We start from the raw sequence: 24,597 nt of genomic DNA on the forward strand, positions 1-24,597 counted from the left end.
AAAAGAGAGCAGAGTTTTTAAACATTTATGATATGTGTTTTGCTTTTATATAGAGCTGTTACTGTAATACTTGTGATTTCTGACACATCACTGTCCTTCACTGACTACCTTTCACAGCTGTCTTGATTAGGCCACATTTACCTGCAGTCTGGATGTAGCCTTATAGTTCAATGTCTTGTGTTGGTTTTGTATGGATCACACTGTTTTTTATTTTATTTTTCATGTTGACTTTCACTCTTTTGTTTTGTTAAAATTAAGCTGTTTATACGATCTGCTACACCCTACATATCATCATCTTCATCATAATGTACCCAGCGATTTGAATCACTCTACATAGGTATCATTTTTAAAATTAGACTTAACCTTTCTATCAGTACTTTCTGGTATTTTATGAATCACATTTATTGTTGACATTTTTCTTGCTGCTTCTTTTATTTGTCTTCTACTGATTCTCGGAAGATCATTATTTTTAGTGATTTTATACAAATGTTCAGGTATTTTTAGATTCAAATTAACTTTAATATAACTTTGCACATTTTAATATTAGGAAAAAAACACACTGACTTTTATGTTTAAATACTGACGTATGATGTATGAATACACTCTTTTATCAAGTGTGTTTTATCACAATTTTCACTATTTGCATTTTAATACAAGGATATCTGGTAGAAATGCTTTTTTACCCTAAACAGTTTTACCTTTTAGACAAAATATCACACTTTTTCAAAAGCAGTTAATATTTCACAAAGAATTCAACTTAATTATCCTGACATCTATTTTACTACTCTATGCACTTTTGTCGTTCTAGCGTGTGAGCAGGGCTTTTATTTTGTTGTGGTCTGGTGACGTCATATGGCCGCGCCCCCGCTCGTGCATCTGTTGTGGTTCAGCTGAAGAAAGGTTTGTCTTTTTAAACATTTAAAGTTTTTAAACATTGCTATATGAATTATTCATCATTACATCATTATAATTATAATGAAATATAATAATTATAAATAATTATAATGCTTTATTTAACATTAATGAACGTTATTATTTCTGTCAACAAAGCTTACATGAGTTATTGAAAAGGTGCGTCTCATTTCGCTCCCAATATCGTGAACGAGTTTATTGTAAACACGAATTCGGTCAATGGGAAATATTAATGAAACTTTTCTTCGAATCAATTATTAACAAATAAATTCAGTGATTCGAATCGCCGCACGCTGACGACACATGTTGTTCAAAACAGTGTAAATGCAACGCAAACACACACACACACACACACACACACACACACACACACAAAAAGACAACAGACAAACCAACTGCTAATGTTTTCTTTAAAGTGGAATCTTTTAAGTGATCTACAAATCAAATACAAATATGAAATGTCTATATAATTTGTGTTATTTTATTAATTTGTAGTGTTAGTTTTGAAAGTTTTTGGCTGATTAAGTCATTTAAGTCCATTAACTCACACTCTGACTGACTCTCTTAACACTGAACTACTGAACTAGAGCTGATTGAGACACGCAGAGGTTTAGTGTGGATTTATTTTTCGTTTTAGTTATGTATGTTTCTTCCTTTTAATTATTCTTATCTTAAACTTAACAAATTCTCCAAACACAGAAAAAGTGACACAGCGACTGAGATCCATGTGACACTATTATGAAGATGGCATTTCTTAAAGAGGAGAGTGAAGAAATGAAGATTGAAGAAACATTAAGAATGAAACAAGAAGATACCGAGGAACAAACTAAGATGTCATTTATTAAAGAGGAGAGTGAAGACATTAAGATTGAAGAAACATTCAGAGTGAAACATGAAGATACTGAGGAACAAACAAAAATGTCGTTTATTAAAGAGGAGAGTGAAGACATGAAGATTGAAGATACTGAGGAACAAACAGGTTGGTTTCATTATTCTCAAACCTGGATGATCTGTTATTAAATGTTCTATAATATTTTTTTAATTTAAAAGGTTTTCTGGTATGTCTGAGTTTTTGGGGTTACCATTGTGCTGACGAGTAGAGCCTGTGGTTCGGTTGATGATTGGCCGATAAACCATTAAGACCATATTTACTATATTTTAAAAGTAATGACTGTGCACTCCTCAGCACAGAGCTAGTCTCTTGGCTAACTACTAAAATACATGCAGGTGTGGGTTTTTTAACTAGCTTTTAAAAATATGAAACATTTATAATATAATAAAATTAAAATATATTACATTAAATATTTATGTGTGTTTATGCTGCATGAGTAAATATATCTGCAATATATTACACATGTATTAGGCTACCATATCTGATCACATGTAGCCTATATCTATATATTATGAAATGTAGGCTATTGCTGAATATAAAATTACATACATTATGATATATTAGTAAATATATTTTCACATATTTTTCAATATATGAAAAGCGGCAATTCCTCATGTATTATTCAATATATTGTATATTACACAATATAGTATTCTGTATATTTTCAAATACACCGTTAAACCATTTAATATATTGCTCATTCATATATGGGAAATATATTTTCATTCCGTAAGGGTCGTCTGTAAGGGCAGGTGTGGCAGTGCCAGTCTTGGGTTCAGTAACCCGGTGCGCTCCTTGGTACGCAAGACAGCATTCACATGAACAGTTTTTCACCAACTTAACTGCCAGTGTGAAAGCACCCTAACTGTAAATTTCATGCTGTGTCTAAGTATGTGCTCTAGGCATAATATGGTTTGTTCGATCATATTGTTGATCCAGCAACATTTCTAAGGTGGAAGAAGGCTGTTCTATAAATATTAGAAATGTCATTATCAAAGAACCAATTGCTGCCAACACAACACCCAGGTTCTTAATCGTAGAAAACATTGTAACAGTACATACAGCCATTGGGATCTAGATGTGTGGAGAATTTTATTTAGTCTTGTTTGTATTGACTGTCTCTCCGGTTGTTAAAGGGTTAGTTCACCTAAAAATGAAAATTCTATCAGTAATTACTCACCCTCATGTTGTTCCAACCCCGTAAGACTTTTGTTCATCTTCGAAACACAAATTAAGATATTTTTTATTAAATCTTAAGAGCTGGATCACTCCTCCATAGGCTTCTATGTTATTGAAACATGCCGGCCCAGAAAGTTAGTACGCCCTTGGCGATGAAAAAGGAAGCTTTGCCTTACAAATGTCACCCAGTGTAGGCTGATTTACTGTAACCGAAGCATTGTTCTTGGTTGTCTTTGCACACAAATCGGAGTTGATAGCGAACGAGGTGGGAATGCAGGTTGGTTGTGTTGCCATTTTATAAAAATTTTCCAAGACAGTTCTTGCAGATTACAGTCTTTAGTGAGATTTATTTTTTTTTTATCGCCACTACGAAATCCAAAGTGGGCCCAAACCATAGACTGTAAAAAAAAAAAAATTTACGTAGTGTCCGTGACGTCAACCGTAGGGATTCTGAAGACCATTTTTGAAGCCTAAAGTGGGCGTAGCCGACCGTCGCCATCTTGGCAGCGCGTCACTCCTGGATAAACGAAAATGGGCAAAGAGGCGGGACGTGGGTGAAGCTGAGGAGCCTGGTGCTGAAACCACGCCCACCTAGCTCGACGCGATCAAGTTGTCTATGGATGGAAGATATTGGCGGTTGATTTTGAACCGATTTGAACCAAGCTTACTATTGAGGTAAATTAACCTGAACCTACACAACAAAACTTGAAATGACTTGTAGAAAATGTTAACAGTTGTCATGAATAAGAATTAACATTATTAACTTTACTTAAAAACTTGCATTTTAAAGAAGCAATTTGAAGCAAATCAATGAATTTATGAGTGCGTATTTGGATGTCAACTGAATATAACGTTATTAAGATAGGGTTAGATTCGTATTAGCTAACATAAAAAATGTTATTACCCATTTTCATTAGTTCGCGTATTTTTTACAAGCTGTGTATTTTTTTTAGTGATCGATTTTGAGGTGATGGCCACCCGTGACACATCCACCACGTCTGCACATAGCTTAAACCAGGGGTGCCCAATCCTGCTCCTGCCGATCGACTGTCCTGCACAGTTCATCTCCAACCCTAATCAAACACACCTGAAGCAACCAATTAAGGTCTTTAGGATCACTTGAAAATGAAAGGCAGGTGTGTTTGATGAGGGTTGGAGATGAACTGTGCAGGACAGTCGATCGGCAGGAGCAGGATTGGGCAATGAGAGAATTTTTTTAATTTAATGTTTTTATTTAATGGTATTTGCATAAAAGGTAGGGCTGCACAATATATCGAAATATCGCAAATGTATATATCGCGATATGCATACTACAACAGCTTGCAATAACTGGGGTCATGAATAAAAGACAAAGAGAAAATAACTCACTGCTCTTGGCTAAATATCGCATTATTTAATGAGTTATTGCATATCGCATTTTTCTTCAATATTGTGCAGCCCTAAATGCACTGAAATGTAAAGGTTGGCAAAAAGTGGTCATGTTGCTTGATTGGTAAAACCTTCACTCTGATTTTTGCATCGGTGAAAACACAAAACTTAACTAAACTGAACTGGTGTGTCACTAATTTCACCTTAACAGTGACCTAATCAAATATTTAGTAATATAATGTAAATGAATGTATGTTGGTCAATTCTTCACCAATTTCAACCAATATGTTGCTTGACTCTTTGTAAGGTATGAAACGTTCTGTCGTTTCATGTTGAGCATCCACTGGTCCAGCCTGAGATGTTCTGGATCACCTAGAGCAGCGGTCCCCAACCTTTTTTGCGCCACGGACCGGTTTAATATCAGACAATATTTTCACGGACCGGCCTTTAAGGTGTGGCGGATAAATACAACAAAATAAAATGATACGACCGGCATAAAAACTGGGGTATTTTTTAAATATAATAATAAATGTGAATCCAATGTGTATAGGCTTACTCGCAATTTTATTGGCAGCGTCCTCGTAACATCGCGCCTAAAGACAACTGAGAAAGCCTGAACACAAACAAAATGCCCCCCAAAAGAAAAAAATCTCTGTTTTCGGTGCTGATGCGTTCATGTAGCCTAACATGTAAGGGTGGCGCTGCCAATAAAGCACCTAAAAGCTGTCACAAAGAACCGGCAAAATTAATGATTATGAATATGTAAAATATAGCATGAGACATTTTAATTGTTTAATAATAAGTGTTTTCTGTGCAAAGATGAAGTTGACGATGCTGACTCGCGATCTTCGCACTAGTGAACGCGCCAGAGAGAAATGCACATTTCATACGAATTAGCCTACATAAGCAGAGACCAGTCAGTTTTCTTTCGTTTTGAATTGTTCTGTTTAAAAGTAGACATTTCAAGCTTTCTATATATGTCTCAGGTCTGTGAGGCAAGTAGGCTACCTTATCAATGAGTTTCGGTTAATTTATGAGACCAGCTCCAGTTCGCGCGCCGGCGCCTCCATGTCGTGATGATCTATTTTCTAATATATTTACTTCTTATTTATTAAATCCAGGCTATTGGTTGATGAAACATTGATTAAAATTAAGATACAATTAATACAAAACGAAATAAAATTTAAAGACAGGCTTTGTGCTTTCTGTTTGAGGTCTTTTTTTTGGTGAAATACATTTCTAAATAAATGCGACTTATAGTCCAGTGCGACTTAGGCTATATATGTTTTTTCTTCTTCATGACGCATTTTTTGACTGATGCGACGTATACTCCGGAGCGATTTATAGTCCGGAAAATACGTTAAGTTATATATTCTTTCTGTGCGGCCCGGTACCAAATGTCCCGCGGCCAGGGGGTTGGGGACCTCTGACCTAGAGGAAAACTTTACACAAACAAATAGATAGTTACCTCCTTCACAGACTACTTTACATGCAAACAATATAACTTAAATTACTACAGTGTCCAAAAGGTTGTAATAAATGTATTTTAGCTTAAAAATTTGTGGCGGACATCACAGGTTTTGTTGTACTGTCTATTGAGTAATTACAGGCTTATTTCCGACACATATCTTTGAGGACATGTCAAAAAATACTTCCAATATAGTCAGTGTTAGGAAATTGTTACGCTATTTATGAAATGCAGGCGTAACATTATATGACAACGTTTCAGACGTTTTATACAGTCTATGGTTTCAGCCTACAGCTAATCACAGTCTGTTGGATTCTGGAGTGTAATAAAGTTTTAAATACAATTATAAATAATAAATAAATTATTAGAAATTAAATTAAATTATATTAGAATTTCACTCACCGGAAAAAATGGAGTCCAAGCTTCTTGGACGGTCTGTTAATACAATTAACCCCACAGCAAGACATTATAATCCTGAAAAATCACAAACACAGCAGAGATGCCAAGTTTAGTGGCTGGAATTTATTTATTTTTACAGTCAGACAATTAGCTGAGGTAACGTGACGGCTAACAGACAGCAGACAGACGGCTAATGGTGACTAATGACCACAGCAGCGGGAATTCACCTGTCACTCAAAAGTGGACACACCCTTAATTATGCAGAAATTTAAGGCTCAATATAATTTAAACGGATGAGTCTTTGATTTGTTGTCGGTCCGCCATTATGCTTGTATTTCTTCTTCGTTGTGAATTACAATTTCCATTCATCTGACCATCTGCAATCTGGGATGCGCCACCACAAGAAGCCTGGGTGTATTGCAGCTCCAGTAAGCCAAAATGGGAAACCTCCACAGTGTGGGTGTATGAATTTGGATCTTTTGTATGCCTAAAAAATATCGATACTTGGTGCCAGAGTGTCATTAACGTCTCGCGGCCGGAAATATCGCGATAAATCGGCATATCGAAATTTTTTTTTTTTTTTTGTCCCACCTCTAGTGTGGAAGAAGACCAACACTCAGAAGGGGGACCAAATTGCAGTCAAGAGAGTTTCTGAGATGACACCATCCACAACACGAGGTTTGTAATAAGTTTGTTGATGTTAATTGGTTTTAATTATTTTCTTAACTACATAATGTAATGTGGTTTAAAGCTATTGCTAATAAGATTAATCATATTTATGAAATTATTCTAACATACACTCACAGTGTGTTGTAGTGCAGGTGAAAAATCATGATCGTAAGCTTTATAACCATGTTTAAAGTGAGGCTGAGGTGTACACTGATTTTTTAAAAAGCTTTGATTGTGTGCTATAAATGAATGATCATAATAAAAGGCTGGTAAATTGAGATATTGCCATCACTTGAAATGATCTTAAATACTATTACTAATTTTTATAACCAGTTTTATACTATTATTTCAGCTGGCATCAAAAGACCTGTCACCCAGGAGGACAAAGAATGGGCTCATGCATCCTTGTTGCAACTTGGGCGTTTTACTGGGATGGGGTGGATTTTGAGTCCAGGTAAGATTTTTTTACTTTTGTACTTTCTTGTACCCTTAAAATTAGCAGAAACATCACAATTACTCTACACTAAACCAATGACAATTTAGCTAGGGTTTTGTTATTCAACACTTAATAATTTTGTAAAATGTTATATTTAATATTTTCTCAAAATTTGAACCAGGGGTTTCAAACTGTGTAATATAGTTAAAAACTAACATTACATAATTTTGGCTCATGAAAAATGTGGTTAACTACACATGTATGTATGTATGTATGTATGTAAACCATTGCTTTCATTTCAAATGTATTTTGTATACACTATGTGGCTAATTATGTACTTCACAACTTGTGCCTAACTTTAAATCTAGACTCTCCTAATCAAGACGTTTGATGGGCTGAAAGCCCAGGTTTTGTCCTAGCTGACAAACTCGAAACTACTGGCATCAGATCCAGGGAAACCTACACCTTACCGGAGCTAACAGCTGTCACCTCCTCTTGACCTTGTCCTTCTTTCGGTGCTCAAAGACCCTACATGGGCTGTTAATATTGACACTGGAATTATTTTATAAAGATTGTTTCCTACCATACATTCTCTCACAATTGTAAGAACTGTGAAACTTTCTAAATTCAAAATAGTGTTTATGTATGTACTGACAAGTTGATATTTCGGTCAGTGTTCATTTTCTCTGTTGCAGCTACTTGAACTTGAAGTCTCCCTGTTGTATTCTTGTTTACCTTGATTATTTATATTTCTTTAGTCTGTAAGGGTTCACTGATCAAAATGTTTTGTCCAAAAAGTTGTTGTTTTTTACGGTAAATGCTCGTAGTACCCTGCATTCATAAGCTGTACTGTTGTCCTTTAAATAAGCTGGGTTATAATAAATGAAAATTTGGCATTTCACACAATCAAGACAATTTATTTATTATACAAGTTTGTAGGCCCTTCATGCTACTCACACAGAACTTATAACAGATAATTAAATGTGTATTAGAATATGGTAACATAAAAATAAAACTATACAGTTATTTATTTACACACACATATATATATATATATATATATACTAGTAGTGGAACGGATCACAAAATTCACGGTTCAAGATCATTTACGGGTTTTGAGCCACGGATCGGATCATTTTTTCGGATCAGCAAAAAAAAAAAAAGATTTATACATACATACACATACATATATATATATATATATATATATATATATATATATATAACATCTCTCTCTTTCTGTGCGCACACAGATAACGTGCGAGTTCCAATTTTCGCCTCTTCTTCCACGTTTAAAATGGTTTGAATACGTAAATTGGCAAGACAAAACACGTCCAAATTATAAACTTTCACTCTATGTAGGTTAAATTTAGCAGTTAATCCACGAATCACATGCGTGCCGAACCACGGGGCCTTATCCGTACGGATCAACTGCAATCCGTTCCACCCCTAATATATACAGACATATGTATTACACCCATTAACCTGTTTTGTGACTTTTTTAATCCGATTTCTCCAAGCAAATATGCAGAAATTCATGTATGTACAACACAGTTAACTCACAAATTTACAAACACCCATTCTCCGTGAAATTGGATAAGACACACACACATGCACTTTAAGTATCTTGTTTATATTTTTTATATTATTACTTTCCAACTGGTAGGGAATGTGAAACCATTTCAGTCGCTGATTGGAACGCTCCACATGTATCCTAGCTCTTAAGATTAATCTGTTATTGTTCACTTCCTCTTGTGTAAACTGTCCATTGACAAGGAAAGACGGGATGTTCAGGGAACATTTTTCTTGCTACGTAACCTACACACATCTTCGGCTTGTCTATAGATTGTTGCCAAAGCTAACGTTAACTAGTTAGCCTTAGGTAGCTAGTTTCATCTTAACTAGGCGGGACAGAACACGGCCTGACAACTGAAACATGATGCGAGATTTGGGTTTATAGCAACAAACAACATAAAACCCATAGACTACGTAAGTCTTTTTCTCAAAGGGCCGGTTTCGCTTTGGTTAGCACCCACTGGCACCAAAGTTTCTTCATTCGTTTAAGATTTGATACTTACCTTATCAACTGCAGCCATTTCCTCTTCTCTTTCTTGTCACAGGGAAAGCAGTAAAATGACAGATTTGAATGTCACTTGTTTTTTTATCTATTCAAACAACACAGGACACAGCACTGCGGCATGGTAAAAACACGAGTGAAAGCAGTAGGTAGGTAGAGAGGACCCGGCCTTTGGACCCGGAAACACTATTATCGGAGAGTGGTTACTTAACCAGATAGCAATGGTGAGGCTCCTTTAATGGTGCGTTCACACCGAACGCGAATAGCGCGTCAGGCGCGAGTGATTTCAATGTTAAGTCAATGCAAAGACGCGTTTCGCGCGTAAAAAATTCCTGCGGCGCGAATGAGGCGTAGAGCGCGGCGCGGTAGACGCGAATACGCCTCATTCGCGCGTCAAGTTCGCGCGAATAGCGCGAATTGAGCGTCTAGCGCGTTAAGCGCGAATGATTTTATTAGTGCTATTTGTGCATTCACGCGTTTGACGCGAATTCGCGTCTGCCGCCCGAGTTGAAAAATCTGAACTTCTGCGTCAATTCGCGCCGCGTTAACCAATCAGGAGCCTGCTTGCTGCTGTCACGTGGTAAACTGACAGTTTATAATGTTATTTTATGTTTGGCCTCAATAAATTATTTTGTAATATGACTAAAATGCACAACAAAGCAAATCTTTCACATAAAAACTCCATTTCAATATGAGAGATACTCATTTTTTATTGAATGCTATTTATTCCATATCTATTCTAGATTATATGAAACTTTATTAATCTAATGTAAAGACAACAAACACAATTTAGTGTATAAAAACTTTTTTTTTTTAAATCACAGGACAGGTTTCACTTTTGGAGGCTGGCTCCATTTATTATCAAAACAAAAATAAATGACAGATTAGGTGCGGGCGAGGGTGAACCTCGCGCCGGGCTGTACAGCGCGGGCTCGTCATGCAGCGACCACTCGAGGCCGAGGCTTATACGGCCTACGCTGTCCTCGTCAGCGTCCTCACCGTTAGGTCCACCAAACCTACCTCCTGGAGCAAATTGTGAAACTCCTGAAACCCTCCGGAGGGTCTGGTGGACCCGAGTACAGCGACGATGTCCCCTACGCAGCTGTTTCTGCTCTCCAGAGCATATACGAGCGGTGACTCTCTCGATTAATGCTACTGCTAATGCTCGATAAACATCTAAAAAAGATGGCCGCCAACAGGTTTCGAAACTTTCGCCTCCGGTTTTCGCCTCTGACGCGCGTAAATTTCATTTCAAACTTTTGATTTTACGCGCGTCAATTTCGAAATTGACGCGCGAATTAACACAAAGTGGTCAAGCGTATAACTAGACGCGGCAGGCGCGAATTTGACGCGCTATTCGCGTTTGGTGTGAACGCAGCATAAGAGGCCAAAGACTGGGAAGGGCGTTCCTGTTTTTCCCCTGGGGGGGTGAAGGTGTATTTTCCATCGGTATTCCGGTGCTGGCAGGGGCGTTTAACATTTTGGGGTGACAGGTGCGGGCGCAGCTTGCTTAGTGGGCGGCCGCAACATGGCTGGGTCTTCCTCCTCTTTAGATGTTTCATTTAGATTTTTAGGCTAAAAAAAGTTGTAATCTTTGGCAAACTTTCAGTATTTGATTTCTTATGTTTTTAAGTGCCGCTTGGATACGCACGCTTCATGGTTGTTTCTTTCTATGTATCTGGGCCGCACATTAATGAATGATGTCAAAAGCAATCATTAAATGAGTTAACTGCTTGTGGCCAGTAGGGGGCTGGCCGAGTGAAGGTGTCTGTTCTGTGCTGTTTTGAGTTCAGTAAAAGTTACGATGTCTCCTCCTGTTATTCAAGTATCTTACAGTTAGTATTAGTGTAATAAAATTACTAGTCATCTAGTGTGTATATTTAAATATATATATCTCAACTAGATATCTTTAATACACTCTGCTGACTTCAGCTGAGAGCAGTGCAGTTTTTTTCAGGTGGTGAGGAAATATAAAACTGAGTATCATTGACAATGTAGTGAAATCTAATTATAATGACTCCTAGGGGAAGCATGTACAAGGAGAAAAGCAGAGGACCCAATACTGACCCTTGTGTCAGTATTGGTGCCATACTTGTGTTTCATGAGATGTTTCTTCATATACACAAACAAGTGGTAGCAGTCGGATAGATGGGGGCATAAACCATGCTAATGCTTGTCCACAAATATCAACATAAATCTCAGGCTATCCAAGTGAATATCTGTTACTGAAAGACCTAAAAGCAATCAAAGAAATATGTAGCCATGATTAGATGCCAAAGCTAGGTTATTTGTTTGTAACTTTAATAAACATAAACAACAAGGCTTAAATCCTGACTGATATCTTTCACAAATACAGTGTCTGTGAAAAAATGTACATACTTGAGAGGACAATATTTTTCTACTATTTAGATATAAATGGCAGATATGAGGTCTTTCTATAATTTACCACTTCTCCTCGGTCAAAATGGGTTTTTGATTAAGGGTTTGAGCAATTCCAGCGTTAAGGACGTGACATTTTCAGTCAAAACTTGAAATATAAATTCTCATAGAATGTCATTACCTATATATTGAATCATCTGTTTATATTTGTCTAAGCCCCTGAAAATACATCAGAAAAATGAAAAATATCTGTCTATAAATTTGTTTTATGTTTTAGATGAGGGAAATACATGGGTTACGGAAGTGACAAAAAAAGACAAGGTTTTGGGAGACAACAGATTTTGTAGACTTTCTGTGAATTACACAATGTACAAACCAGAAGCAACTATATCTACCGAGTGGAAAACTTTCTTTTTTCGGAAGAAAAATCAGTGTTACGGACGTGACAGTTCTGAAAGCGGAATTTATCAGACTATGGAAACGTGTATAAAATGCTTTAAAAACTTTAACAGAGTTAAATCTAGTAATATTTCAAGAAAGTATTTCGAGAAAGTTTCAAGTTAACTGCATTAATGATTAGTATATGCTATAAACTTAATCTTTAAAACATTACGGACGTGACAGAGGACTAAAGCGTTGTGACTTCATAAATCTAGCCCTTATAAATCCAAAAAACATTGATGTTTAGGCAAAGTGAGTATTTATTTTTCAGGCAGGTCTCTATTTTTCTACAAAATGTTTACTGTTGACATAAATAAAAAGATGGGTGGCCTTTGATCTCTCTTTTGAAAACATGAAATATAGTTGGATGAAAATGTTTTTTGTTTTTTTTTACTATAAGTGAAATCTCCGTAATTTCTATTAAAGCACATTAATGCAGTAAAATACACACCTAAATGCAAAACATAAATAGGGTTTCATTCTTTTGGTTTCAAAACTTTATTTGTTCATGGCAAGGTGTTGACATTTGCATGGAACTGCGCGTTTGCAAAATGCAGCCGCAAGACTACTGGCAGGTACTTGGTAATATATTACCCCTGTCTTGAGATCATTGCATTGGTTATCAGTTCCTTATATAATTAATTTTAAGACTCTAATCTTTGTTTTTAAATCTTTGCATGGTATAGCCCCTCCATACATTGCTGATCTTATTCATGTGCATTGTCATGTGGAGATGGCGAATCAACATCATCAACTTCATCTTTGCAGCGACACTGAAACAGAAAACACTAGTTTATTAATAAATAATTAAAATGTCTCCTTGCTATTGTAGCTGATGCTTAGCCGTCAAACTATGAGTGTGCTTGAGCTCGGAATATAGACTCTATAATATGATGCCTGTATTAAACGCTCATTATGGTTTAGGATTCTCCTCAGTAGGCTATTTGAGTAATTAAGCCATTATAAACATGTGATTAGTTGACTAATAACTTGAATGAACGACTGCTAGACGACTAGAAAATCTTCAGTCAGGGTCCACATTTTTTTACATTAGCTATTGATCAGGTATGAGCGTTGTGGTATTGTCACTATAGCTGCTCGTCGGAGATGTCCTTGAATGGTGTGTTTTGATGTTTTACATTTGTGGTTATTAATTTCTGTGATTAATTTTATTTTATTACATTGTAGAGCACTGTGGTCAACTATGTTGTTTTATTTTGTGCTTTATAAATAATATCGGATTGGATAACTGCCAGCTTGAAATTATTTGAGACGTCATAAACAAAGCAAAAAATGAACAATATTTCCAATAGGTTCTGAGATTACAGGTAACGCATCTTTTATTAGCTTTGTGGGTATAGGATCTAATGTTGTAGGGTACATGTTGTTGGTTTTGATGCTTTACATGGCTAAATGTGTTAATGTCTGTTAGTGGCATTAAACTTGTATTTATCTCTTTTCGCCTTAGACCTGATGCTGCTGAAAGAGGAGAGTGAAGTACTAGATGAAATGGAAAAAGACCAGTATGAGAAACATCATGATTTCACCACTGAAGAAAAATTTTGTTGCTCACAGACTGAAAATTCATCCTCACAAAAAAGAGCTTTTAAGACAGAAACTATAAGTTACTTCAACTGCCAGGAGTGTGGACAGAGTTTTACTAAAAAAGCAAACCTTAAAATCCACATGAACATTCACACCGGTGAGAAGCCATTTACCTGCCTTCAGTGTGGAAAGAGTTTCACTCAAAAGGGAAGCTTTAACAGGCACATGAGAATTCACACTGGAGTGAAGCCTTACACCTGCCACCAGTGCGGAAAGGGCTTCACAGCAGATCTAAACTTAAGATGTCACATGAACCTTCACACTGGAGAGAAGCCATACACATGTGATCAGTGTGGAAAGAGTTTCAGACATAAAGTAACCCTTAATAACCACAGGAGGATTCATTCAAGAGATAACTGTTTTATATGTCATCAGTGTGGAATGAGTTTCACAGACAGCAATCACCTTAAGAATCATGTATTAACTCACACTGGAGAGAAACCTTTCATGTGCCATTATTGTGGAAAGACTTGCTCAAACCAAACAAGCCTGAAGACTCACGTGAGAATTCACACTGGAGAAAAGCCTTTCACCTGCTGTCAGTGTGGAAAGAGTTTCACAGTTAAATTAAGCCTTGAGAGGCACATAAGAGTTCACACTGGGGAGAAGCCTTTCAAGTGTCTTCAGTGTAAAAAGAGTTTCACATATCAAAAAGACCTGAAGCGTCATTTGCAAACTCATCCTGTAAATACATTGCAATGTACTTCAGTGTGACAAAAAGTTTAGAAAAAGGAGCCATTTCGGTCCATGTATGTTGCATTAATTAGTTTATATATATATATATATATATATATATATATATATATATATATATATATATATTGAAAGTATAAAAATCAGAAATTGGCACATTTATAATTTTTTGGAATCTTTCTCTTTTCTAAAAAAAAAAAAAAAAAAAAAAAAAACACGGAGGGAGAAAACAGCTTGATTTGATGTTTTTAGGTTCAGGGGTAGAAATGGATAAACGGCTTAAATTCAATTTCCACATGTGCATGAAACGCCCATTTCCACTGATTGGTCAACCGAAGATCAGCCCGTTCCGCTCATGAAATAAATAAAATCCATCCAGAATAAAAGTTATGACTACTGTGTATTTACTTTAGATTTAGATTTTGCTAAATAAAACCCAAATTAAGTTGCCATCTCTGAATTACGGTAGGTTCGACATGGTGTGAAAACAGCATAAACTCGTTGTTTTGGGTATGGAGGAACTGCAAAAGGTGGCTGATTGGTTGTGGCGCTTGGTGACTGTCTACGACTCAAGGAACACACTGATGATGTGACGTCTGCGTGAGCAGGTGCACAGAGGTTTCAAATACATATGTTGACAGCCAAGTAGGACATCATCCCAGCTAACAGGGAACATTCCCATAACTTTAACTAACATTCTTTGAAAGTTATGTAAATAGGATAAATCGTTCTTAAAATAATGTTCACAGAATGTTCTTGTAATGTTGTGAGTAATTGTACTTAGAACAACATTCTTGTGATGTCATTAATACTTGAATGGTTTTGTAATGTTACACTAAACAATTTCACCCATTTAAACTTAAAATTAAGGCAGCAACTGAACTTAAGTTAAATCAACTTACAAGTAATTTCAACTCACTATTTTGAATCTTTCTAGTGCTGAATCAACTTAAATTAAGTTAAAAAAGAAATAACATTATCAATTGCAATCTGTCCTGATGTGGTTTAACATTAATTTTGTACTTATGATAAAGTAAACTTTAAAGTGTCTTTAAAAGATACAGATCATGGATTAAAACAATTCAGTTGTTTGAAGCAACATTTAAGTTTTGTTTTTAGACCGGTTTAAGTATTAAAACAGTACACAACCTGCCTCTGCATGTTAATGTGTGAATGCTACTGGCCAGTACATGTATAAAACAAGGGCACAAGTAATATGGCACATAGTTTTAGAGTTGAATCTTGACTAACTGGGCTCAGGTCAGGAAGCAGACAGACTGGCAAAACCGACCGTCTGCTAGCTGTCTCACGTCACTGAGGTCAGAGAAATCCCATCACATAGAGCAGGGGTTCTTAACCTTTTTGATGTCGGGGCCCAAATTTTACAGTACAAAGTGGCCCAGGGCCCATTCAGATATTAGCACTGTATTGGTTTATTGATCTCACCCTTGGTTTGATTTGTGTTCAATAACTAAATGAAATCCACTTGCAGTTTAACAGTTTATTATTCATGTGTATGTAAACCTTCACCTACAATTATTCAAGGAACAAATCAATCTGCATCAAGAACAAATTTAAAGGCTCAAGTCAGGCACAAAAATCAGTTAGATTTGACAAATTATACTTACAAAAAAATAGAAAATGTTTATAAATAAAATAAAAACAATAAAATGTGTTGCTAAAATAAATAAATTCAAAATACTATTTTTCAAATTAAATAAATAAGTTGTAAATGAAAATTGAAATAAAGTGCAAAAAAAAAAAAACATATAGCTTTATAATCTGCATATCGTGAATGCTTAGGCCCCGATCACACCTGACGCGTTTTTTGCAATGAGAGGCGCCTTTTTTCAATTGGTTTCCTATGGCAGCGAGCGTTCTGCGCGCTGTTTATGCGCCTCGCGTTTTTGCAGTTGAAAAAAAAAGCAACTCCGAGCGGAAAAAAACGTCTGACGTCATCGCGTTTTTTTTCCACTGTCCAATCGCATGAATGGAGAGGCGGGCCTTCCGTTTTAGTGATGAAACCTACAGTTGCTTGAATGCCCGGAGAGTGCGATGATGGAGGATAAACTTGTGGTGCTCTCGCGGGTTACCAGGAGCTTAACGACTTCACGAACCGTAACTACCACAATGTTAACAGAAAGTAAATAAAGTTAATAAAAGGCTGATTTGACGTTTACTTGACTGACAGGACAGCTGTTACAATGGTCGCCTAGCAACATAAAAAACGCAGCGCATTGCTCGTTCTGTGTAATGGTAACGGTGAGAGTCCACTACAGTGGCAAAACTCCGCTCAGTGCCACTGGCAACGCTATAACGCGTCCGCTTTGGGGTGTGTCTGTTACGAGTGTGTTTAATCTAAGTTTTTTTACAACACACACACACAGTATAATCATTAGAGATTCACGGGATTACATTAGAAATAGACCAGCTTTGTTTCCAAATGCACCAAGCAAAGATATCCTTTCAATTGTATACACTTTTATAAAACCAGCCAATATAACACATCCAAAATGAAATATTTAACATATATAACAACTGCAAAGCCTCTAATTCGTAAACAAAACGATTTACGTACTAAATTCAGCAATAACACCGGCACAATTTGCATATGTTTAAACTCTCAAGACAGACGTAACATCCCGAACCTCACAGCAATTGGCTGCCGACCGCGTTTTTCACTTGATATTTGCATAAAGTCAAGACCTGCCCAACCTTTTTGACGCTCTCGGTCGCTCTCAACGCTTTCTCCGGTCCGCTGGCAATCCTAAAATGCACTGCGCGAGCGTGAAGCTCAACTTCCATAGGAATGAATTGAAAACGCTCACTCCGCTCCGCTCGCACCGTGCCAGTGGACACGCACCGTAAGTGCTGTGCACCTCGCGTTTTCGAACCTGAAAAACGCGTTAGGTGTGATCGGCCCCTGACTGAGACATTAATCTACTGCCACTAGTGGTGGGATGGTGTACTGTAACTGTCTCATGGATAACAGTGGTCATTCTGGTGTCTTCAATACTTGTTTGGTCCCGCGGCCCTCGCGGCCCACAGGTGTAAAACGTAAAAAAATTTGCGGCCCTCCAGCCTATGGTTAAGAATAGGTGACATAGAGCCTCTTTCACCTAGATATCATCATATAGAGACTGTGTCTGTTCCCTGAATTAGGAAATACAAAAAAAAATTCAAACCCATTTAAAGGGATACTCCACTTTTTTCGGAAATATGCTCATTTTACATCTCCCCCAGAGTTAAACAGATGAGTTTTACCGTTTTAGAATCCATTCAGCCGAACTCCGGGTCTGACGGTACCACTTTTAGCATAGCTTAGCACAGATCATTGATTCTGATGAGTCCAGTAGCATTTCTTTCAAAATGACCAAAGAGTTTCAATATTTTTCCTATTTAAAACTTGACTCTTCTGTAGTTAAACCGTGTACTAAGATCGACGGAAAATGAAAAGTTGCGATTTTCTAAGCCTATATGACTAGGAACTACTCTCGTTCCGGCGTAATAATCAAGGAACTCTGCGGCTGTACCATGAGTGCAGCAGGCGTAATGATATGACGCAGCGCCTGAAAATAGGTCTAATAGGTTAGACAAACTTAGTCCCGGTCACGTTGGAAGAAGTTACCGAGCTGGGGACTATTTTCAGGCGCTGCGTCATATCATTACGCCTGCTGCACCCATGGTACAGCCACATAGTTCCTTGATTATTACGCTGGAATGAGAGTAGTTCCTAGCCATATAGGCTTAGAAAATCGCAACTTTTCATTTTCCGTCGATCTTAGTACACGGTTTAACTACAGAAGAGTCAAGTTTTAAATAGGAAAAATATTGAAACTCTTTGGTCATTTTGAAAGAAATGCTACTGGACTCATCAGAATCAATGATCTGTGCTAAGCTATGCTAAAAGTGGTACCGTCAGACCCGGAGTTCGGCTGAATGGATTCTAAAACGGTAAAACTCAACTGTTTAACTCTGGGGGAGTTGTAAAATGAGCTTATTTCCGAAAAAAGTGGAGTATCCCTTTAAGGGTAAAAATGTAATTGATGTTCAACAAATATAATACAGATGAACAAATGACAAAGCTCGCGTTGCTGAATATTCGATCCCTTTCTTCAAAAGCACTTTGAAGAACACAATCAATCAATCAATCACAATCATGATATGATTACAGATCATAAACTAGATGTGCTGAGTTTGACAAAAACCTGGCTAAAACCAGACAATTACATTACTTAAAATGAGTCAACCCCACAAGATTACAGTTATAAACATGAGCCTCGTCTGAAAGGCAGGGGGTGTTGCTGTAATTTATAGTAATATCACCAGGGCATCAAAGAATTCGCAGATTTTTTATAGGAGTTAGTACTGGCTGCAGACAAAGTGCTAATTGTTGGCGATTTTGATATCCATGTAGATGATGAAAACAACACATTGGGATTGGCATTTAAAGACATTCTTAACTCTATTGGAGTTAGACAACACGTGTCAGGACCTACTCATTGTCGTAATCATACTCTAGATCTAATATTATCACACGGAATCAGTGTTGATGCTTTTGAAATTCTGCAGCAGAGCGATGACATCTCAGATCATTATCTAGTCTCGTGTATACTTAATTTAGCCAAGGCTGCAAAGCCGACTCCGTGTTACAAATATGTTAGAACTATCACTTCTGCCACTAAAGCAGGGGTGGGCAAACTTTTCGGCTCAAGGGCCACACTGGGTTTTAAAATTTGACAGAGGGCCGGGCCCAGTAGCAGATTATGAAACACGATTTCATCATTCTTTTTGCGTGCATATGCTGCACACTGTAAACCCCTTGGTTAGGATTAGGGGTGCGGAGTGCGTGCCTATTTCACGCCATTAAAGGGATAGTTCGTCCAAAAATGAAAATTTGGTCATCATTTACTCACCCTCAAGTTGTTTCAAACCTGTATGAATTTCTTTTTTCTGCTGAACACAAAAGAAAATATTTTAAAAAATGTCGGTAACCAAACAGTTGATGGACCCCCATTGACTTCCATAGTAGGAAAAAAAAATACTATGGAAGTCAATGGGGTCCATCAACTGTTTGGTTACCGACATTTTTCAAAATATTTTCTTTTGTGTTCAGCAGAAAAAAGAAATTCATACAGGTTTGAAACAACTTGAGGGTGAGTAAATGATGACCAAATTTTCATTTTTGGGCGAACTATCCCTTTAAGTGCGTATCATATGCACGCGAAAACTGCGTTTCATAAGAACTACAAATAGCCTACAATTCGTGGTATTCGCACTTTCATGACACATTTACGTTGTGGCAACGTCTGCGCGAAATTCAACAACTGAGAGACGACATTCTGACAATATATTTTTTATGCTAGATATCCCCCGCATGTTATGTTTTGAGGTTAATTTTTAATTAGTCAGATGTTCGATAATTATAGCCTACTTTTTAAATATTGTTTATCCTTATTATTATTTAATGGGCCTAACCATAAATTAGAAACAAAACACCTAAGTGTACACTTAGAAGAGTAAAAATGACAGAAGGTTACGTTAATTCAACTTTATTAACTGCATGGCAATCAATTTGCACTTCCAAAAGTCATACATTTGTGAAAAGAAAAACGAAATAAACGAATATACAAATTTATTTTAAGTATAATAAAATAAAACATAAAAAGCAAAGGCAGATCAGAACATTTAATGAACAAAACCAGGTTCAGTACATGGCAGACAGGGGAGCGTACGTTAGTCGAAAGCCGGGCGATAAAGGTCGGTAAACGGATTAACGGAATCAGTCAGGAGGATCCATCCACAAATCCAGAGTAGGCAAACTAAATAGCAGACAAATCAAAGGAAAAACTAAACGTGTGCAAGCGGTTACCAAAAATTTTTTTCTCTGTGAGTTTTCAAAAAAAGGAAAAAAACATTAACGTGCACCAAGTCTATGCGCTTAAGTCGCGGTCTGTTTGGTTTCCATGGTGACGCGTCTAGCTTGTTACGTGACACACCGCAGCCACAACAGCGCTGAATGAATGATGATCTGCTTTTATGTCATTTTTCCTTTTTTACATTTGTTAGCTATGGCATGAAATATCTGATATTCCTATTGTCAAATATATGCAACGCAATATATATAAAGCAAAGTATTGCAAGAAAAAGGCAAAATGAATGCGATTTTAAGACATTTTTTTAAATACTCGACGGGCCGGATTAAACAGCCTAACGGGCCGTATGTGGCCCGCGGGCCGTAGTTTGCCCACCCCTGCACTAAAGATTGCTTTATTAACAATATTCCTGATCAGTTTTATCTCCTCAGCATCCCAGATAGCTCAGAAGAACTCGATATTGCGACAGAAACTTTTGACTCTCTCTTTTCCAGCACTTAAGACAGTTGCTTAAAGAAGATAAGCAACTTAAAGAAGTTGAAGTTAACTTAAAAGATAAGCAGCTTAAAGAAGATTAAAGAAAATAGTCCAACACCGTTGTACAACGAGCACACTCGGGCCCTCAAGAGAGCAGCCAGAAAAATTGAGCACAACTGGAAGAAAACAAAACTAGAGGTTTTTCATATTTTGTGGAGCGAAAGCACAATTGCGTACAAAAAAACCTTAAAAACTGCTAGATCTGCTTATTTTTCCTACTCTCTTAGACACGGGCGGATCTACAGGGGGGCAGGTGCCCCCCCCCCCCCCCCCCCCCCCCCCCACTCTAGAGCCTTGCCCCCCCAGCTGCCCCCCTAACTTTGATGATCCAAAAACTGTACTTGTAAAAACAACCTGCCACTATGTCCACAAGCTTCTCATTTCTCAAAACAGTGAACTAAACAATACATTTACCAAAAGTGAACAATTTAATTTTTAATTTTAAATGTATTATTAGACCCTCCCCCCTGCCCCTCAAATACTTAGCTACGTCCCTGATTCAAACGTGCAGAGCGGCGTTCGCTCAGTCTGGGTCACATACAGCGAGTCTGCTGCGGTGCGGTGGCCCTGCAACCCGGAGAGAGACTGAGCTGCCCCAGAGCCTCTGAAGGTGAAGTGAGTTTCCCCAGGTGTAGTTTAAACACACGTTTAACTTAAAGTTACATTTGTAATGAATGTATTGTATGCTGAAGATGATTCAGCATCAGCAAAAACAGCGAGTCTATTACGTTAGCCAAAATCAGCAGTCAAATCTCTACCTCGTGATTTGTAAGAGCACTCTTCCCTTTGATTAGCCTAATTTTGATTTTAGCGCAGCAACGAATTAAGTTATGGCCAATTTAACTGTGATTAAATTCAGTAGTGTTGTCAAAGACCCAGTACTTCGGTACCAAGTCGGTACTACATTTTTTTTTAAACGTCACGGTACCAGGTTTTCTCAAACCCGGTACTTGATGCGCGTGCAGTTGCGTCCTCTTCATAAAAGCGCTGAGACATGGCGACCGGCGGCGCTGCTAAATTAAGCTTTGGTACTGAAATTGGTACCGAGAACCGTGGATTTTCACTGGTATTGGTACCGAATACTGACATTTTGGTACCATGACAACGGTAAAAAATTCAGTATATATACGTCTGCCATATGTTGCCACCCCTCAAAAATTCCTGCCCCCCTCTCGCCACCCCATAAATACTTCTCTAGATCCGCCCCTGCTCTTAGAAGAAAACAAAAACACAACCACAGTAAAGGTATTTATTTGATACAGTGGTTAAATGAACGAGAAATAAAGCTTCAACTTCTGAAGTTTCCATACAGCATAACATTATGAACATTATGACTTTATGAACTTTTTTACTTGCGAGATTGATAATATTTGGTAGAAAATTATAATTATGCAACTATCTACTACAGTAAACTACAAAGCTGAAAATATACTCCTACCTCAGGGAAATAAACCACTGAGACAAGCTTGAAAAAACATTTAAATGCTGTTCTTGGACATTTAATCAATAAAACAAGCATCTGTGAGTCAACACATACTATAATGTACTATAATTAGTGAACGTACTTTACAGCCTACGACTGAAAACAAGGACAGAAAAAAAAGCAATAAACAGTCATAAATATGACTTTCTTCATGGAAATCTGGAAACAAGCATTTAAAACAATCCAGATTTTTCTCTTACACTGCAAATATCTGTTTTTAAAAATACAGCTTCAAGTTTTCGAGATGACGAAATTCAGAACATCAAAATCATTATTCTAAAATTCAAAACGCAGAAATTCAGATCCTACAGAAAGTAGATCAGAGGTCATCACAGGGAAGAGTAGAGGGTCTCAGAAAAGTAGAACAGAGCGTTTTGTAGCTGCAGTAGTGTTTTCTGGCACAGGTTTGGTGGTTCAAGAGGTCGTTATTCTGTTCTACCTGATCATGTATTACCCGGAGGTAAGTGATTCTTAAACATTTATGATTTATATGTTAGGTTAGCGCTCTCAGCATGTGAAACATTTGTTTAAGCAGTCTCTGGTGTTTGTTTTAAAGTATATTTGTTGTGAAAGTGATTAGCATGACACCGTGTATAAACAGAACGCATTGATTACGATCAGTGATATTGTCTACACCGGACGCGCTTTGCGCTCCAACAGCTTATTTCTACTTTTTAGAAACATTACAGGGGTCATAAGAATTCAAATGTTCCTTCCCTGACATTTAATTAGCATTCTAGTAATCATACAAATGCAGGGTTGCCAACTTTCATGCATTTGGATGCTTTCAGGCTCTGTCTCAAGCTCTCAAACTCTCTGTCTCCCAAGCTGCCCAAGTAAATCTCACGGCAAATTAAAAAGCCAACATGCTGTGCAGAGCATTTGACATAACATCAAGAATCGAGTCATTCTTGCGCTATTTTGATGTCATACACCATTCGGTCTGCGCATCGCCACATCAGTGTTAATTTTGACAGCAAATTCTGATTTAGTCTTAGTCTTTTGAATAACACACCATTTAGTTTTAGTCATATTTTAGTCATCTGAAATCTTTTAGTTTTAGTCGACTAAATATCATAAGAGTTTTAGTCTTAGTCTAGTCTTAAGTCTTTTACCTCCCCTTACCCTAGATTTCTGCCCTAACCCTTGTTTTTGCGCGTTCTCGTGTAGGGGTAGGGTGTCCCAATACTCTAAAGAGCAAGGGGGAGTGCTATTCTCCCCTTAAAATCAACCCTCAAAACATAGTGCGGTCCGATGCAGGCTTAAAACGAAGTGGAAGATGAAATTACCCAGGATACCTTGCGGACTCAGCAAGCCGGTAATTTTTTTTAAACAAGATGGCGGACACCACTGGAAAGGAACAATCGAATTGTAAGTATATTTTCGCAAATAAGCATGTTAAAATTTCTAAATATGTTGGAATATGTTAGTTTGATGCACATCCAATGGACTGTTAAGTTTTGAACACTAATGTTAGAAAATATTTCACGAAGCTATCTATACGATGTTGATGATATCTGCCGAGTGCTTCGAGAGAGTCTGCCCATCAAATATACATCTGATCTGGGTAGTTCATCTAATTCTATTTTCGATTTTGGCTTCCAAGGATTATAAAAAAATATGTGAGGTAAAACTATTAAAAACTAGCCGCGTTCGTCTAGTGCGTCATTTTCTTCACAGCGCGCTGTCACTTCTACCTAATGTTAAACCCAAACAGCACTGAGCACAATCAGTGATTGTTGTAAAATGCAGTGTCTGCTGATTCTAAATTGCGGGAGGTGTTTGATTGTAAAAAGAGCTATTATAAGCACAATGATCCGAGACGTATGTTGACCCTGTTCCCATGGCGGCGCATGTTTGGAAACGGACTGCAATTAGACAAGCAAACTATCCACAAGTTTCCTACGTCCCATGAGGCATTGCGTCAAAAGTGGGCGCGACTTCCGGTTCGAAGTAAACAAGCGGGAGTTGACACTCATTCATTCATTAGTTGACCGTCATTCAAGATTTAGCGATCCAAACTTAATGATGTGGGAACACAACCTCAACGAAATTAAAAGGGGTGATATAACAGTACCTTTACCATCCGCGGTAGATGGTTTTGTAGATTCAGTAGCCTGTGATGGTAAGGCGATGAGCAATCTGAAAAGCTCAGAGGCATATCAATATCTACACAGTGATAA

The 24,597-nt window shown here is 37.4% G+C and overlaps 1 protein-coding gene across 3 annotated transcripts; it reads left to right on the plus strand.

Moving 5' to 3' along the window:
* Positions 1-804: 804 nt before the first annotated feature.
* Positions 805-14,898, plus strand: LOC311289868 (uncharacterized protein). Of its 3 annotated transcripts, XM_084408118.1 has the most exons (5): positions 805-900; positions 1,612-1,891; positions 6,816-6,896; positions 7,240-7,341; positions 7,692-8,228. In XM_084408118.1, the coding sequence occupies exons 2-5, from the start codon at positions 1,651-1,653 to the stop codon at positions 7,712-7,714; spliced, it is 447 nt and encodes a 148-aa protein (XP_084264244.1). In that variant the 5' UTR covers positions 805-900; positions 1,612-1,650; the 3' UTR covers positions 7,715-8,228. The 3 variants fall into 3 exon arrangements, with proteins under 3 accessions (XP_084264244.1, XP_084264245.1, XP_084264243.1); XM_084408119.1 differs by lacking the exon at positions 6,816-6,896 and having other exon boundaries at positions 830-900; positions 7,692-8,227; XM_084408117.1 differs by lacking the exons at positions 6,816-6,896; positions 7,240-7,341; positions 7,692-8,228 and adding an exon at positions 13,689-14,898 and having other exon boundaries at positions 830-900.
* Positions 14,899-24,597: the final 9,699 nt, after the last annotated feature.

The sequence above is a fragment of the Rutilus rutilus genome (genome assembly GCF_951802725.1).
Source record: "Rutilus rutilus genome assembly, chromosome: 4".
NCBI classification, from domain to species: Eukaryota; Metazoa; Chordata; class Actinopteri; order Cypriniformes; family Leuciscidae; genus Rutilus; species Rutilus rutilus.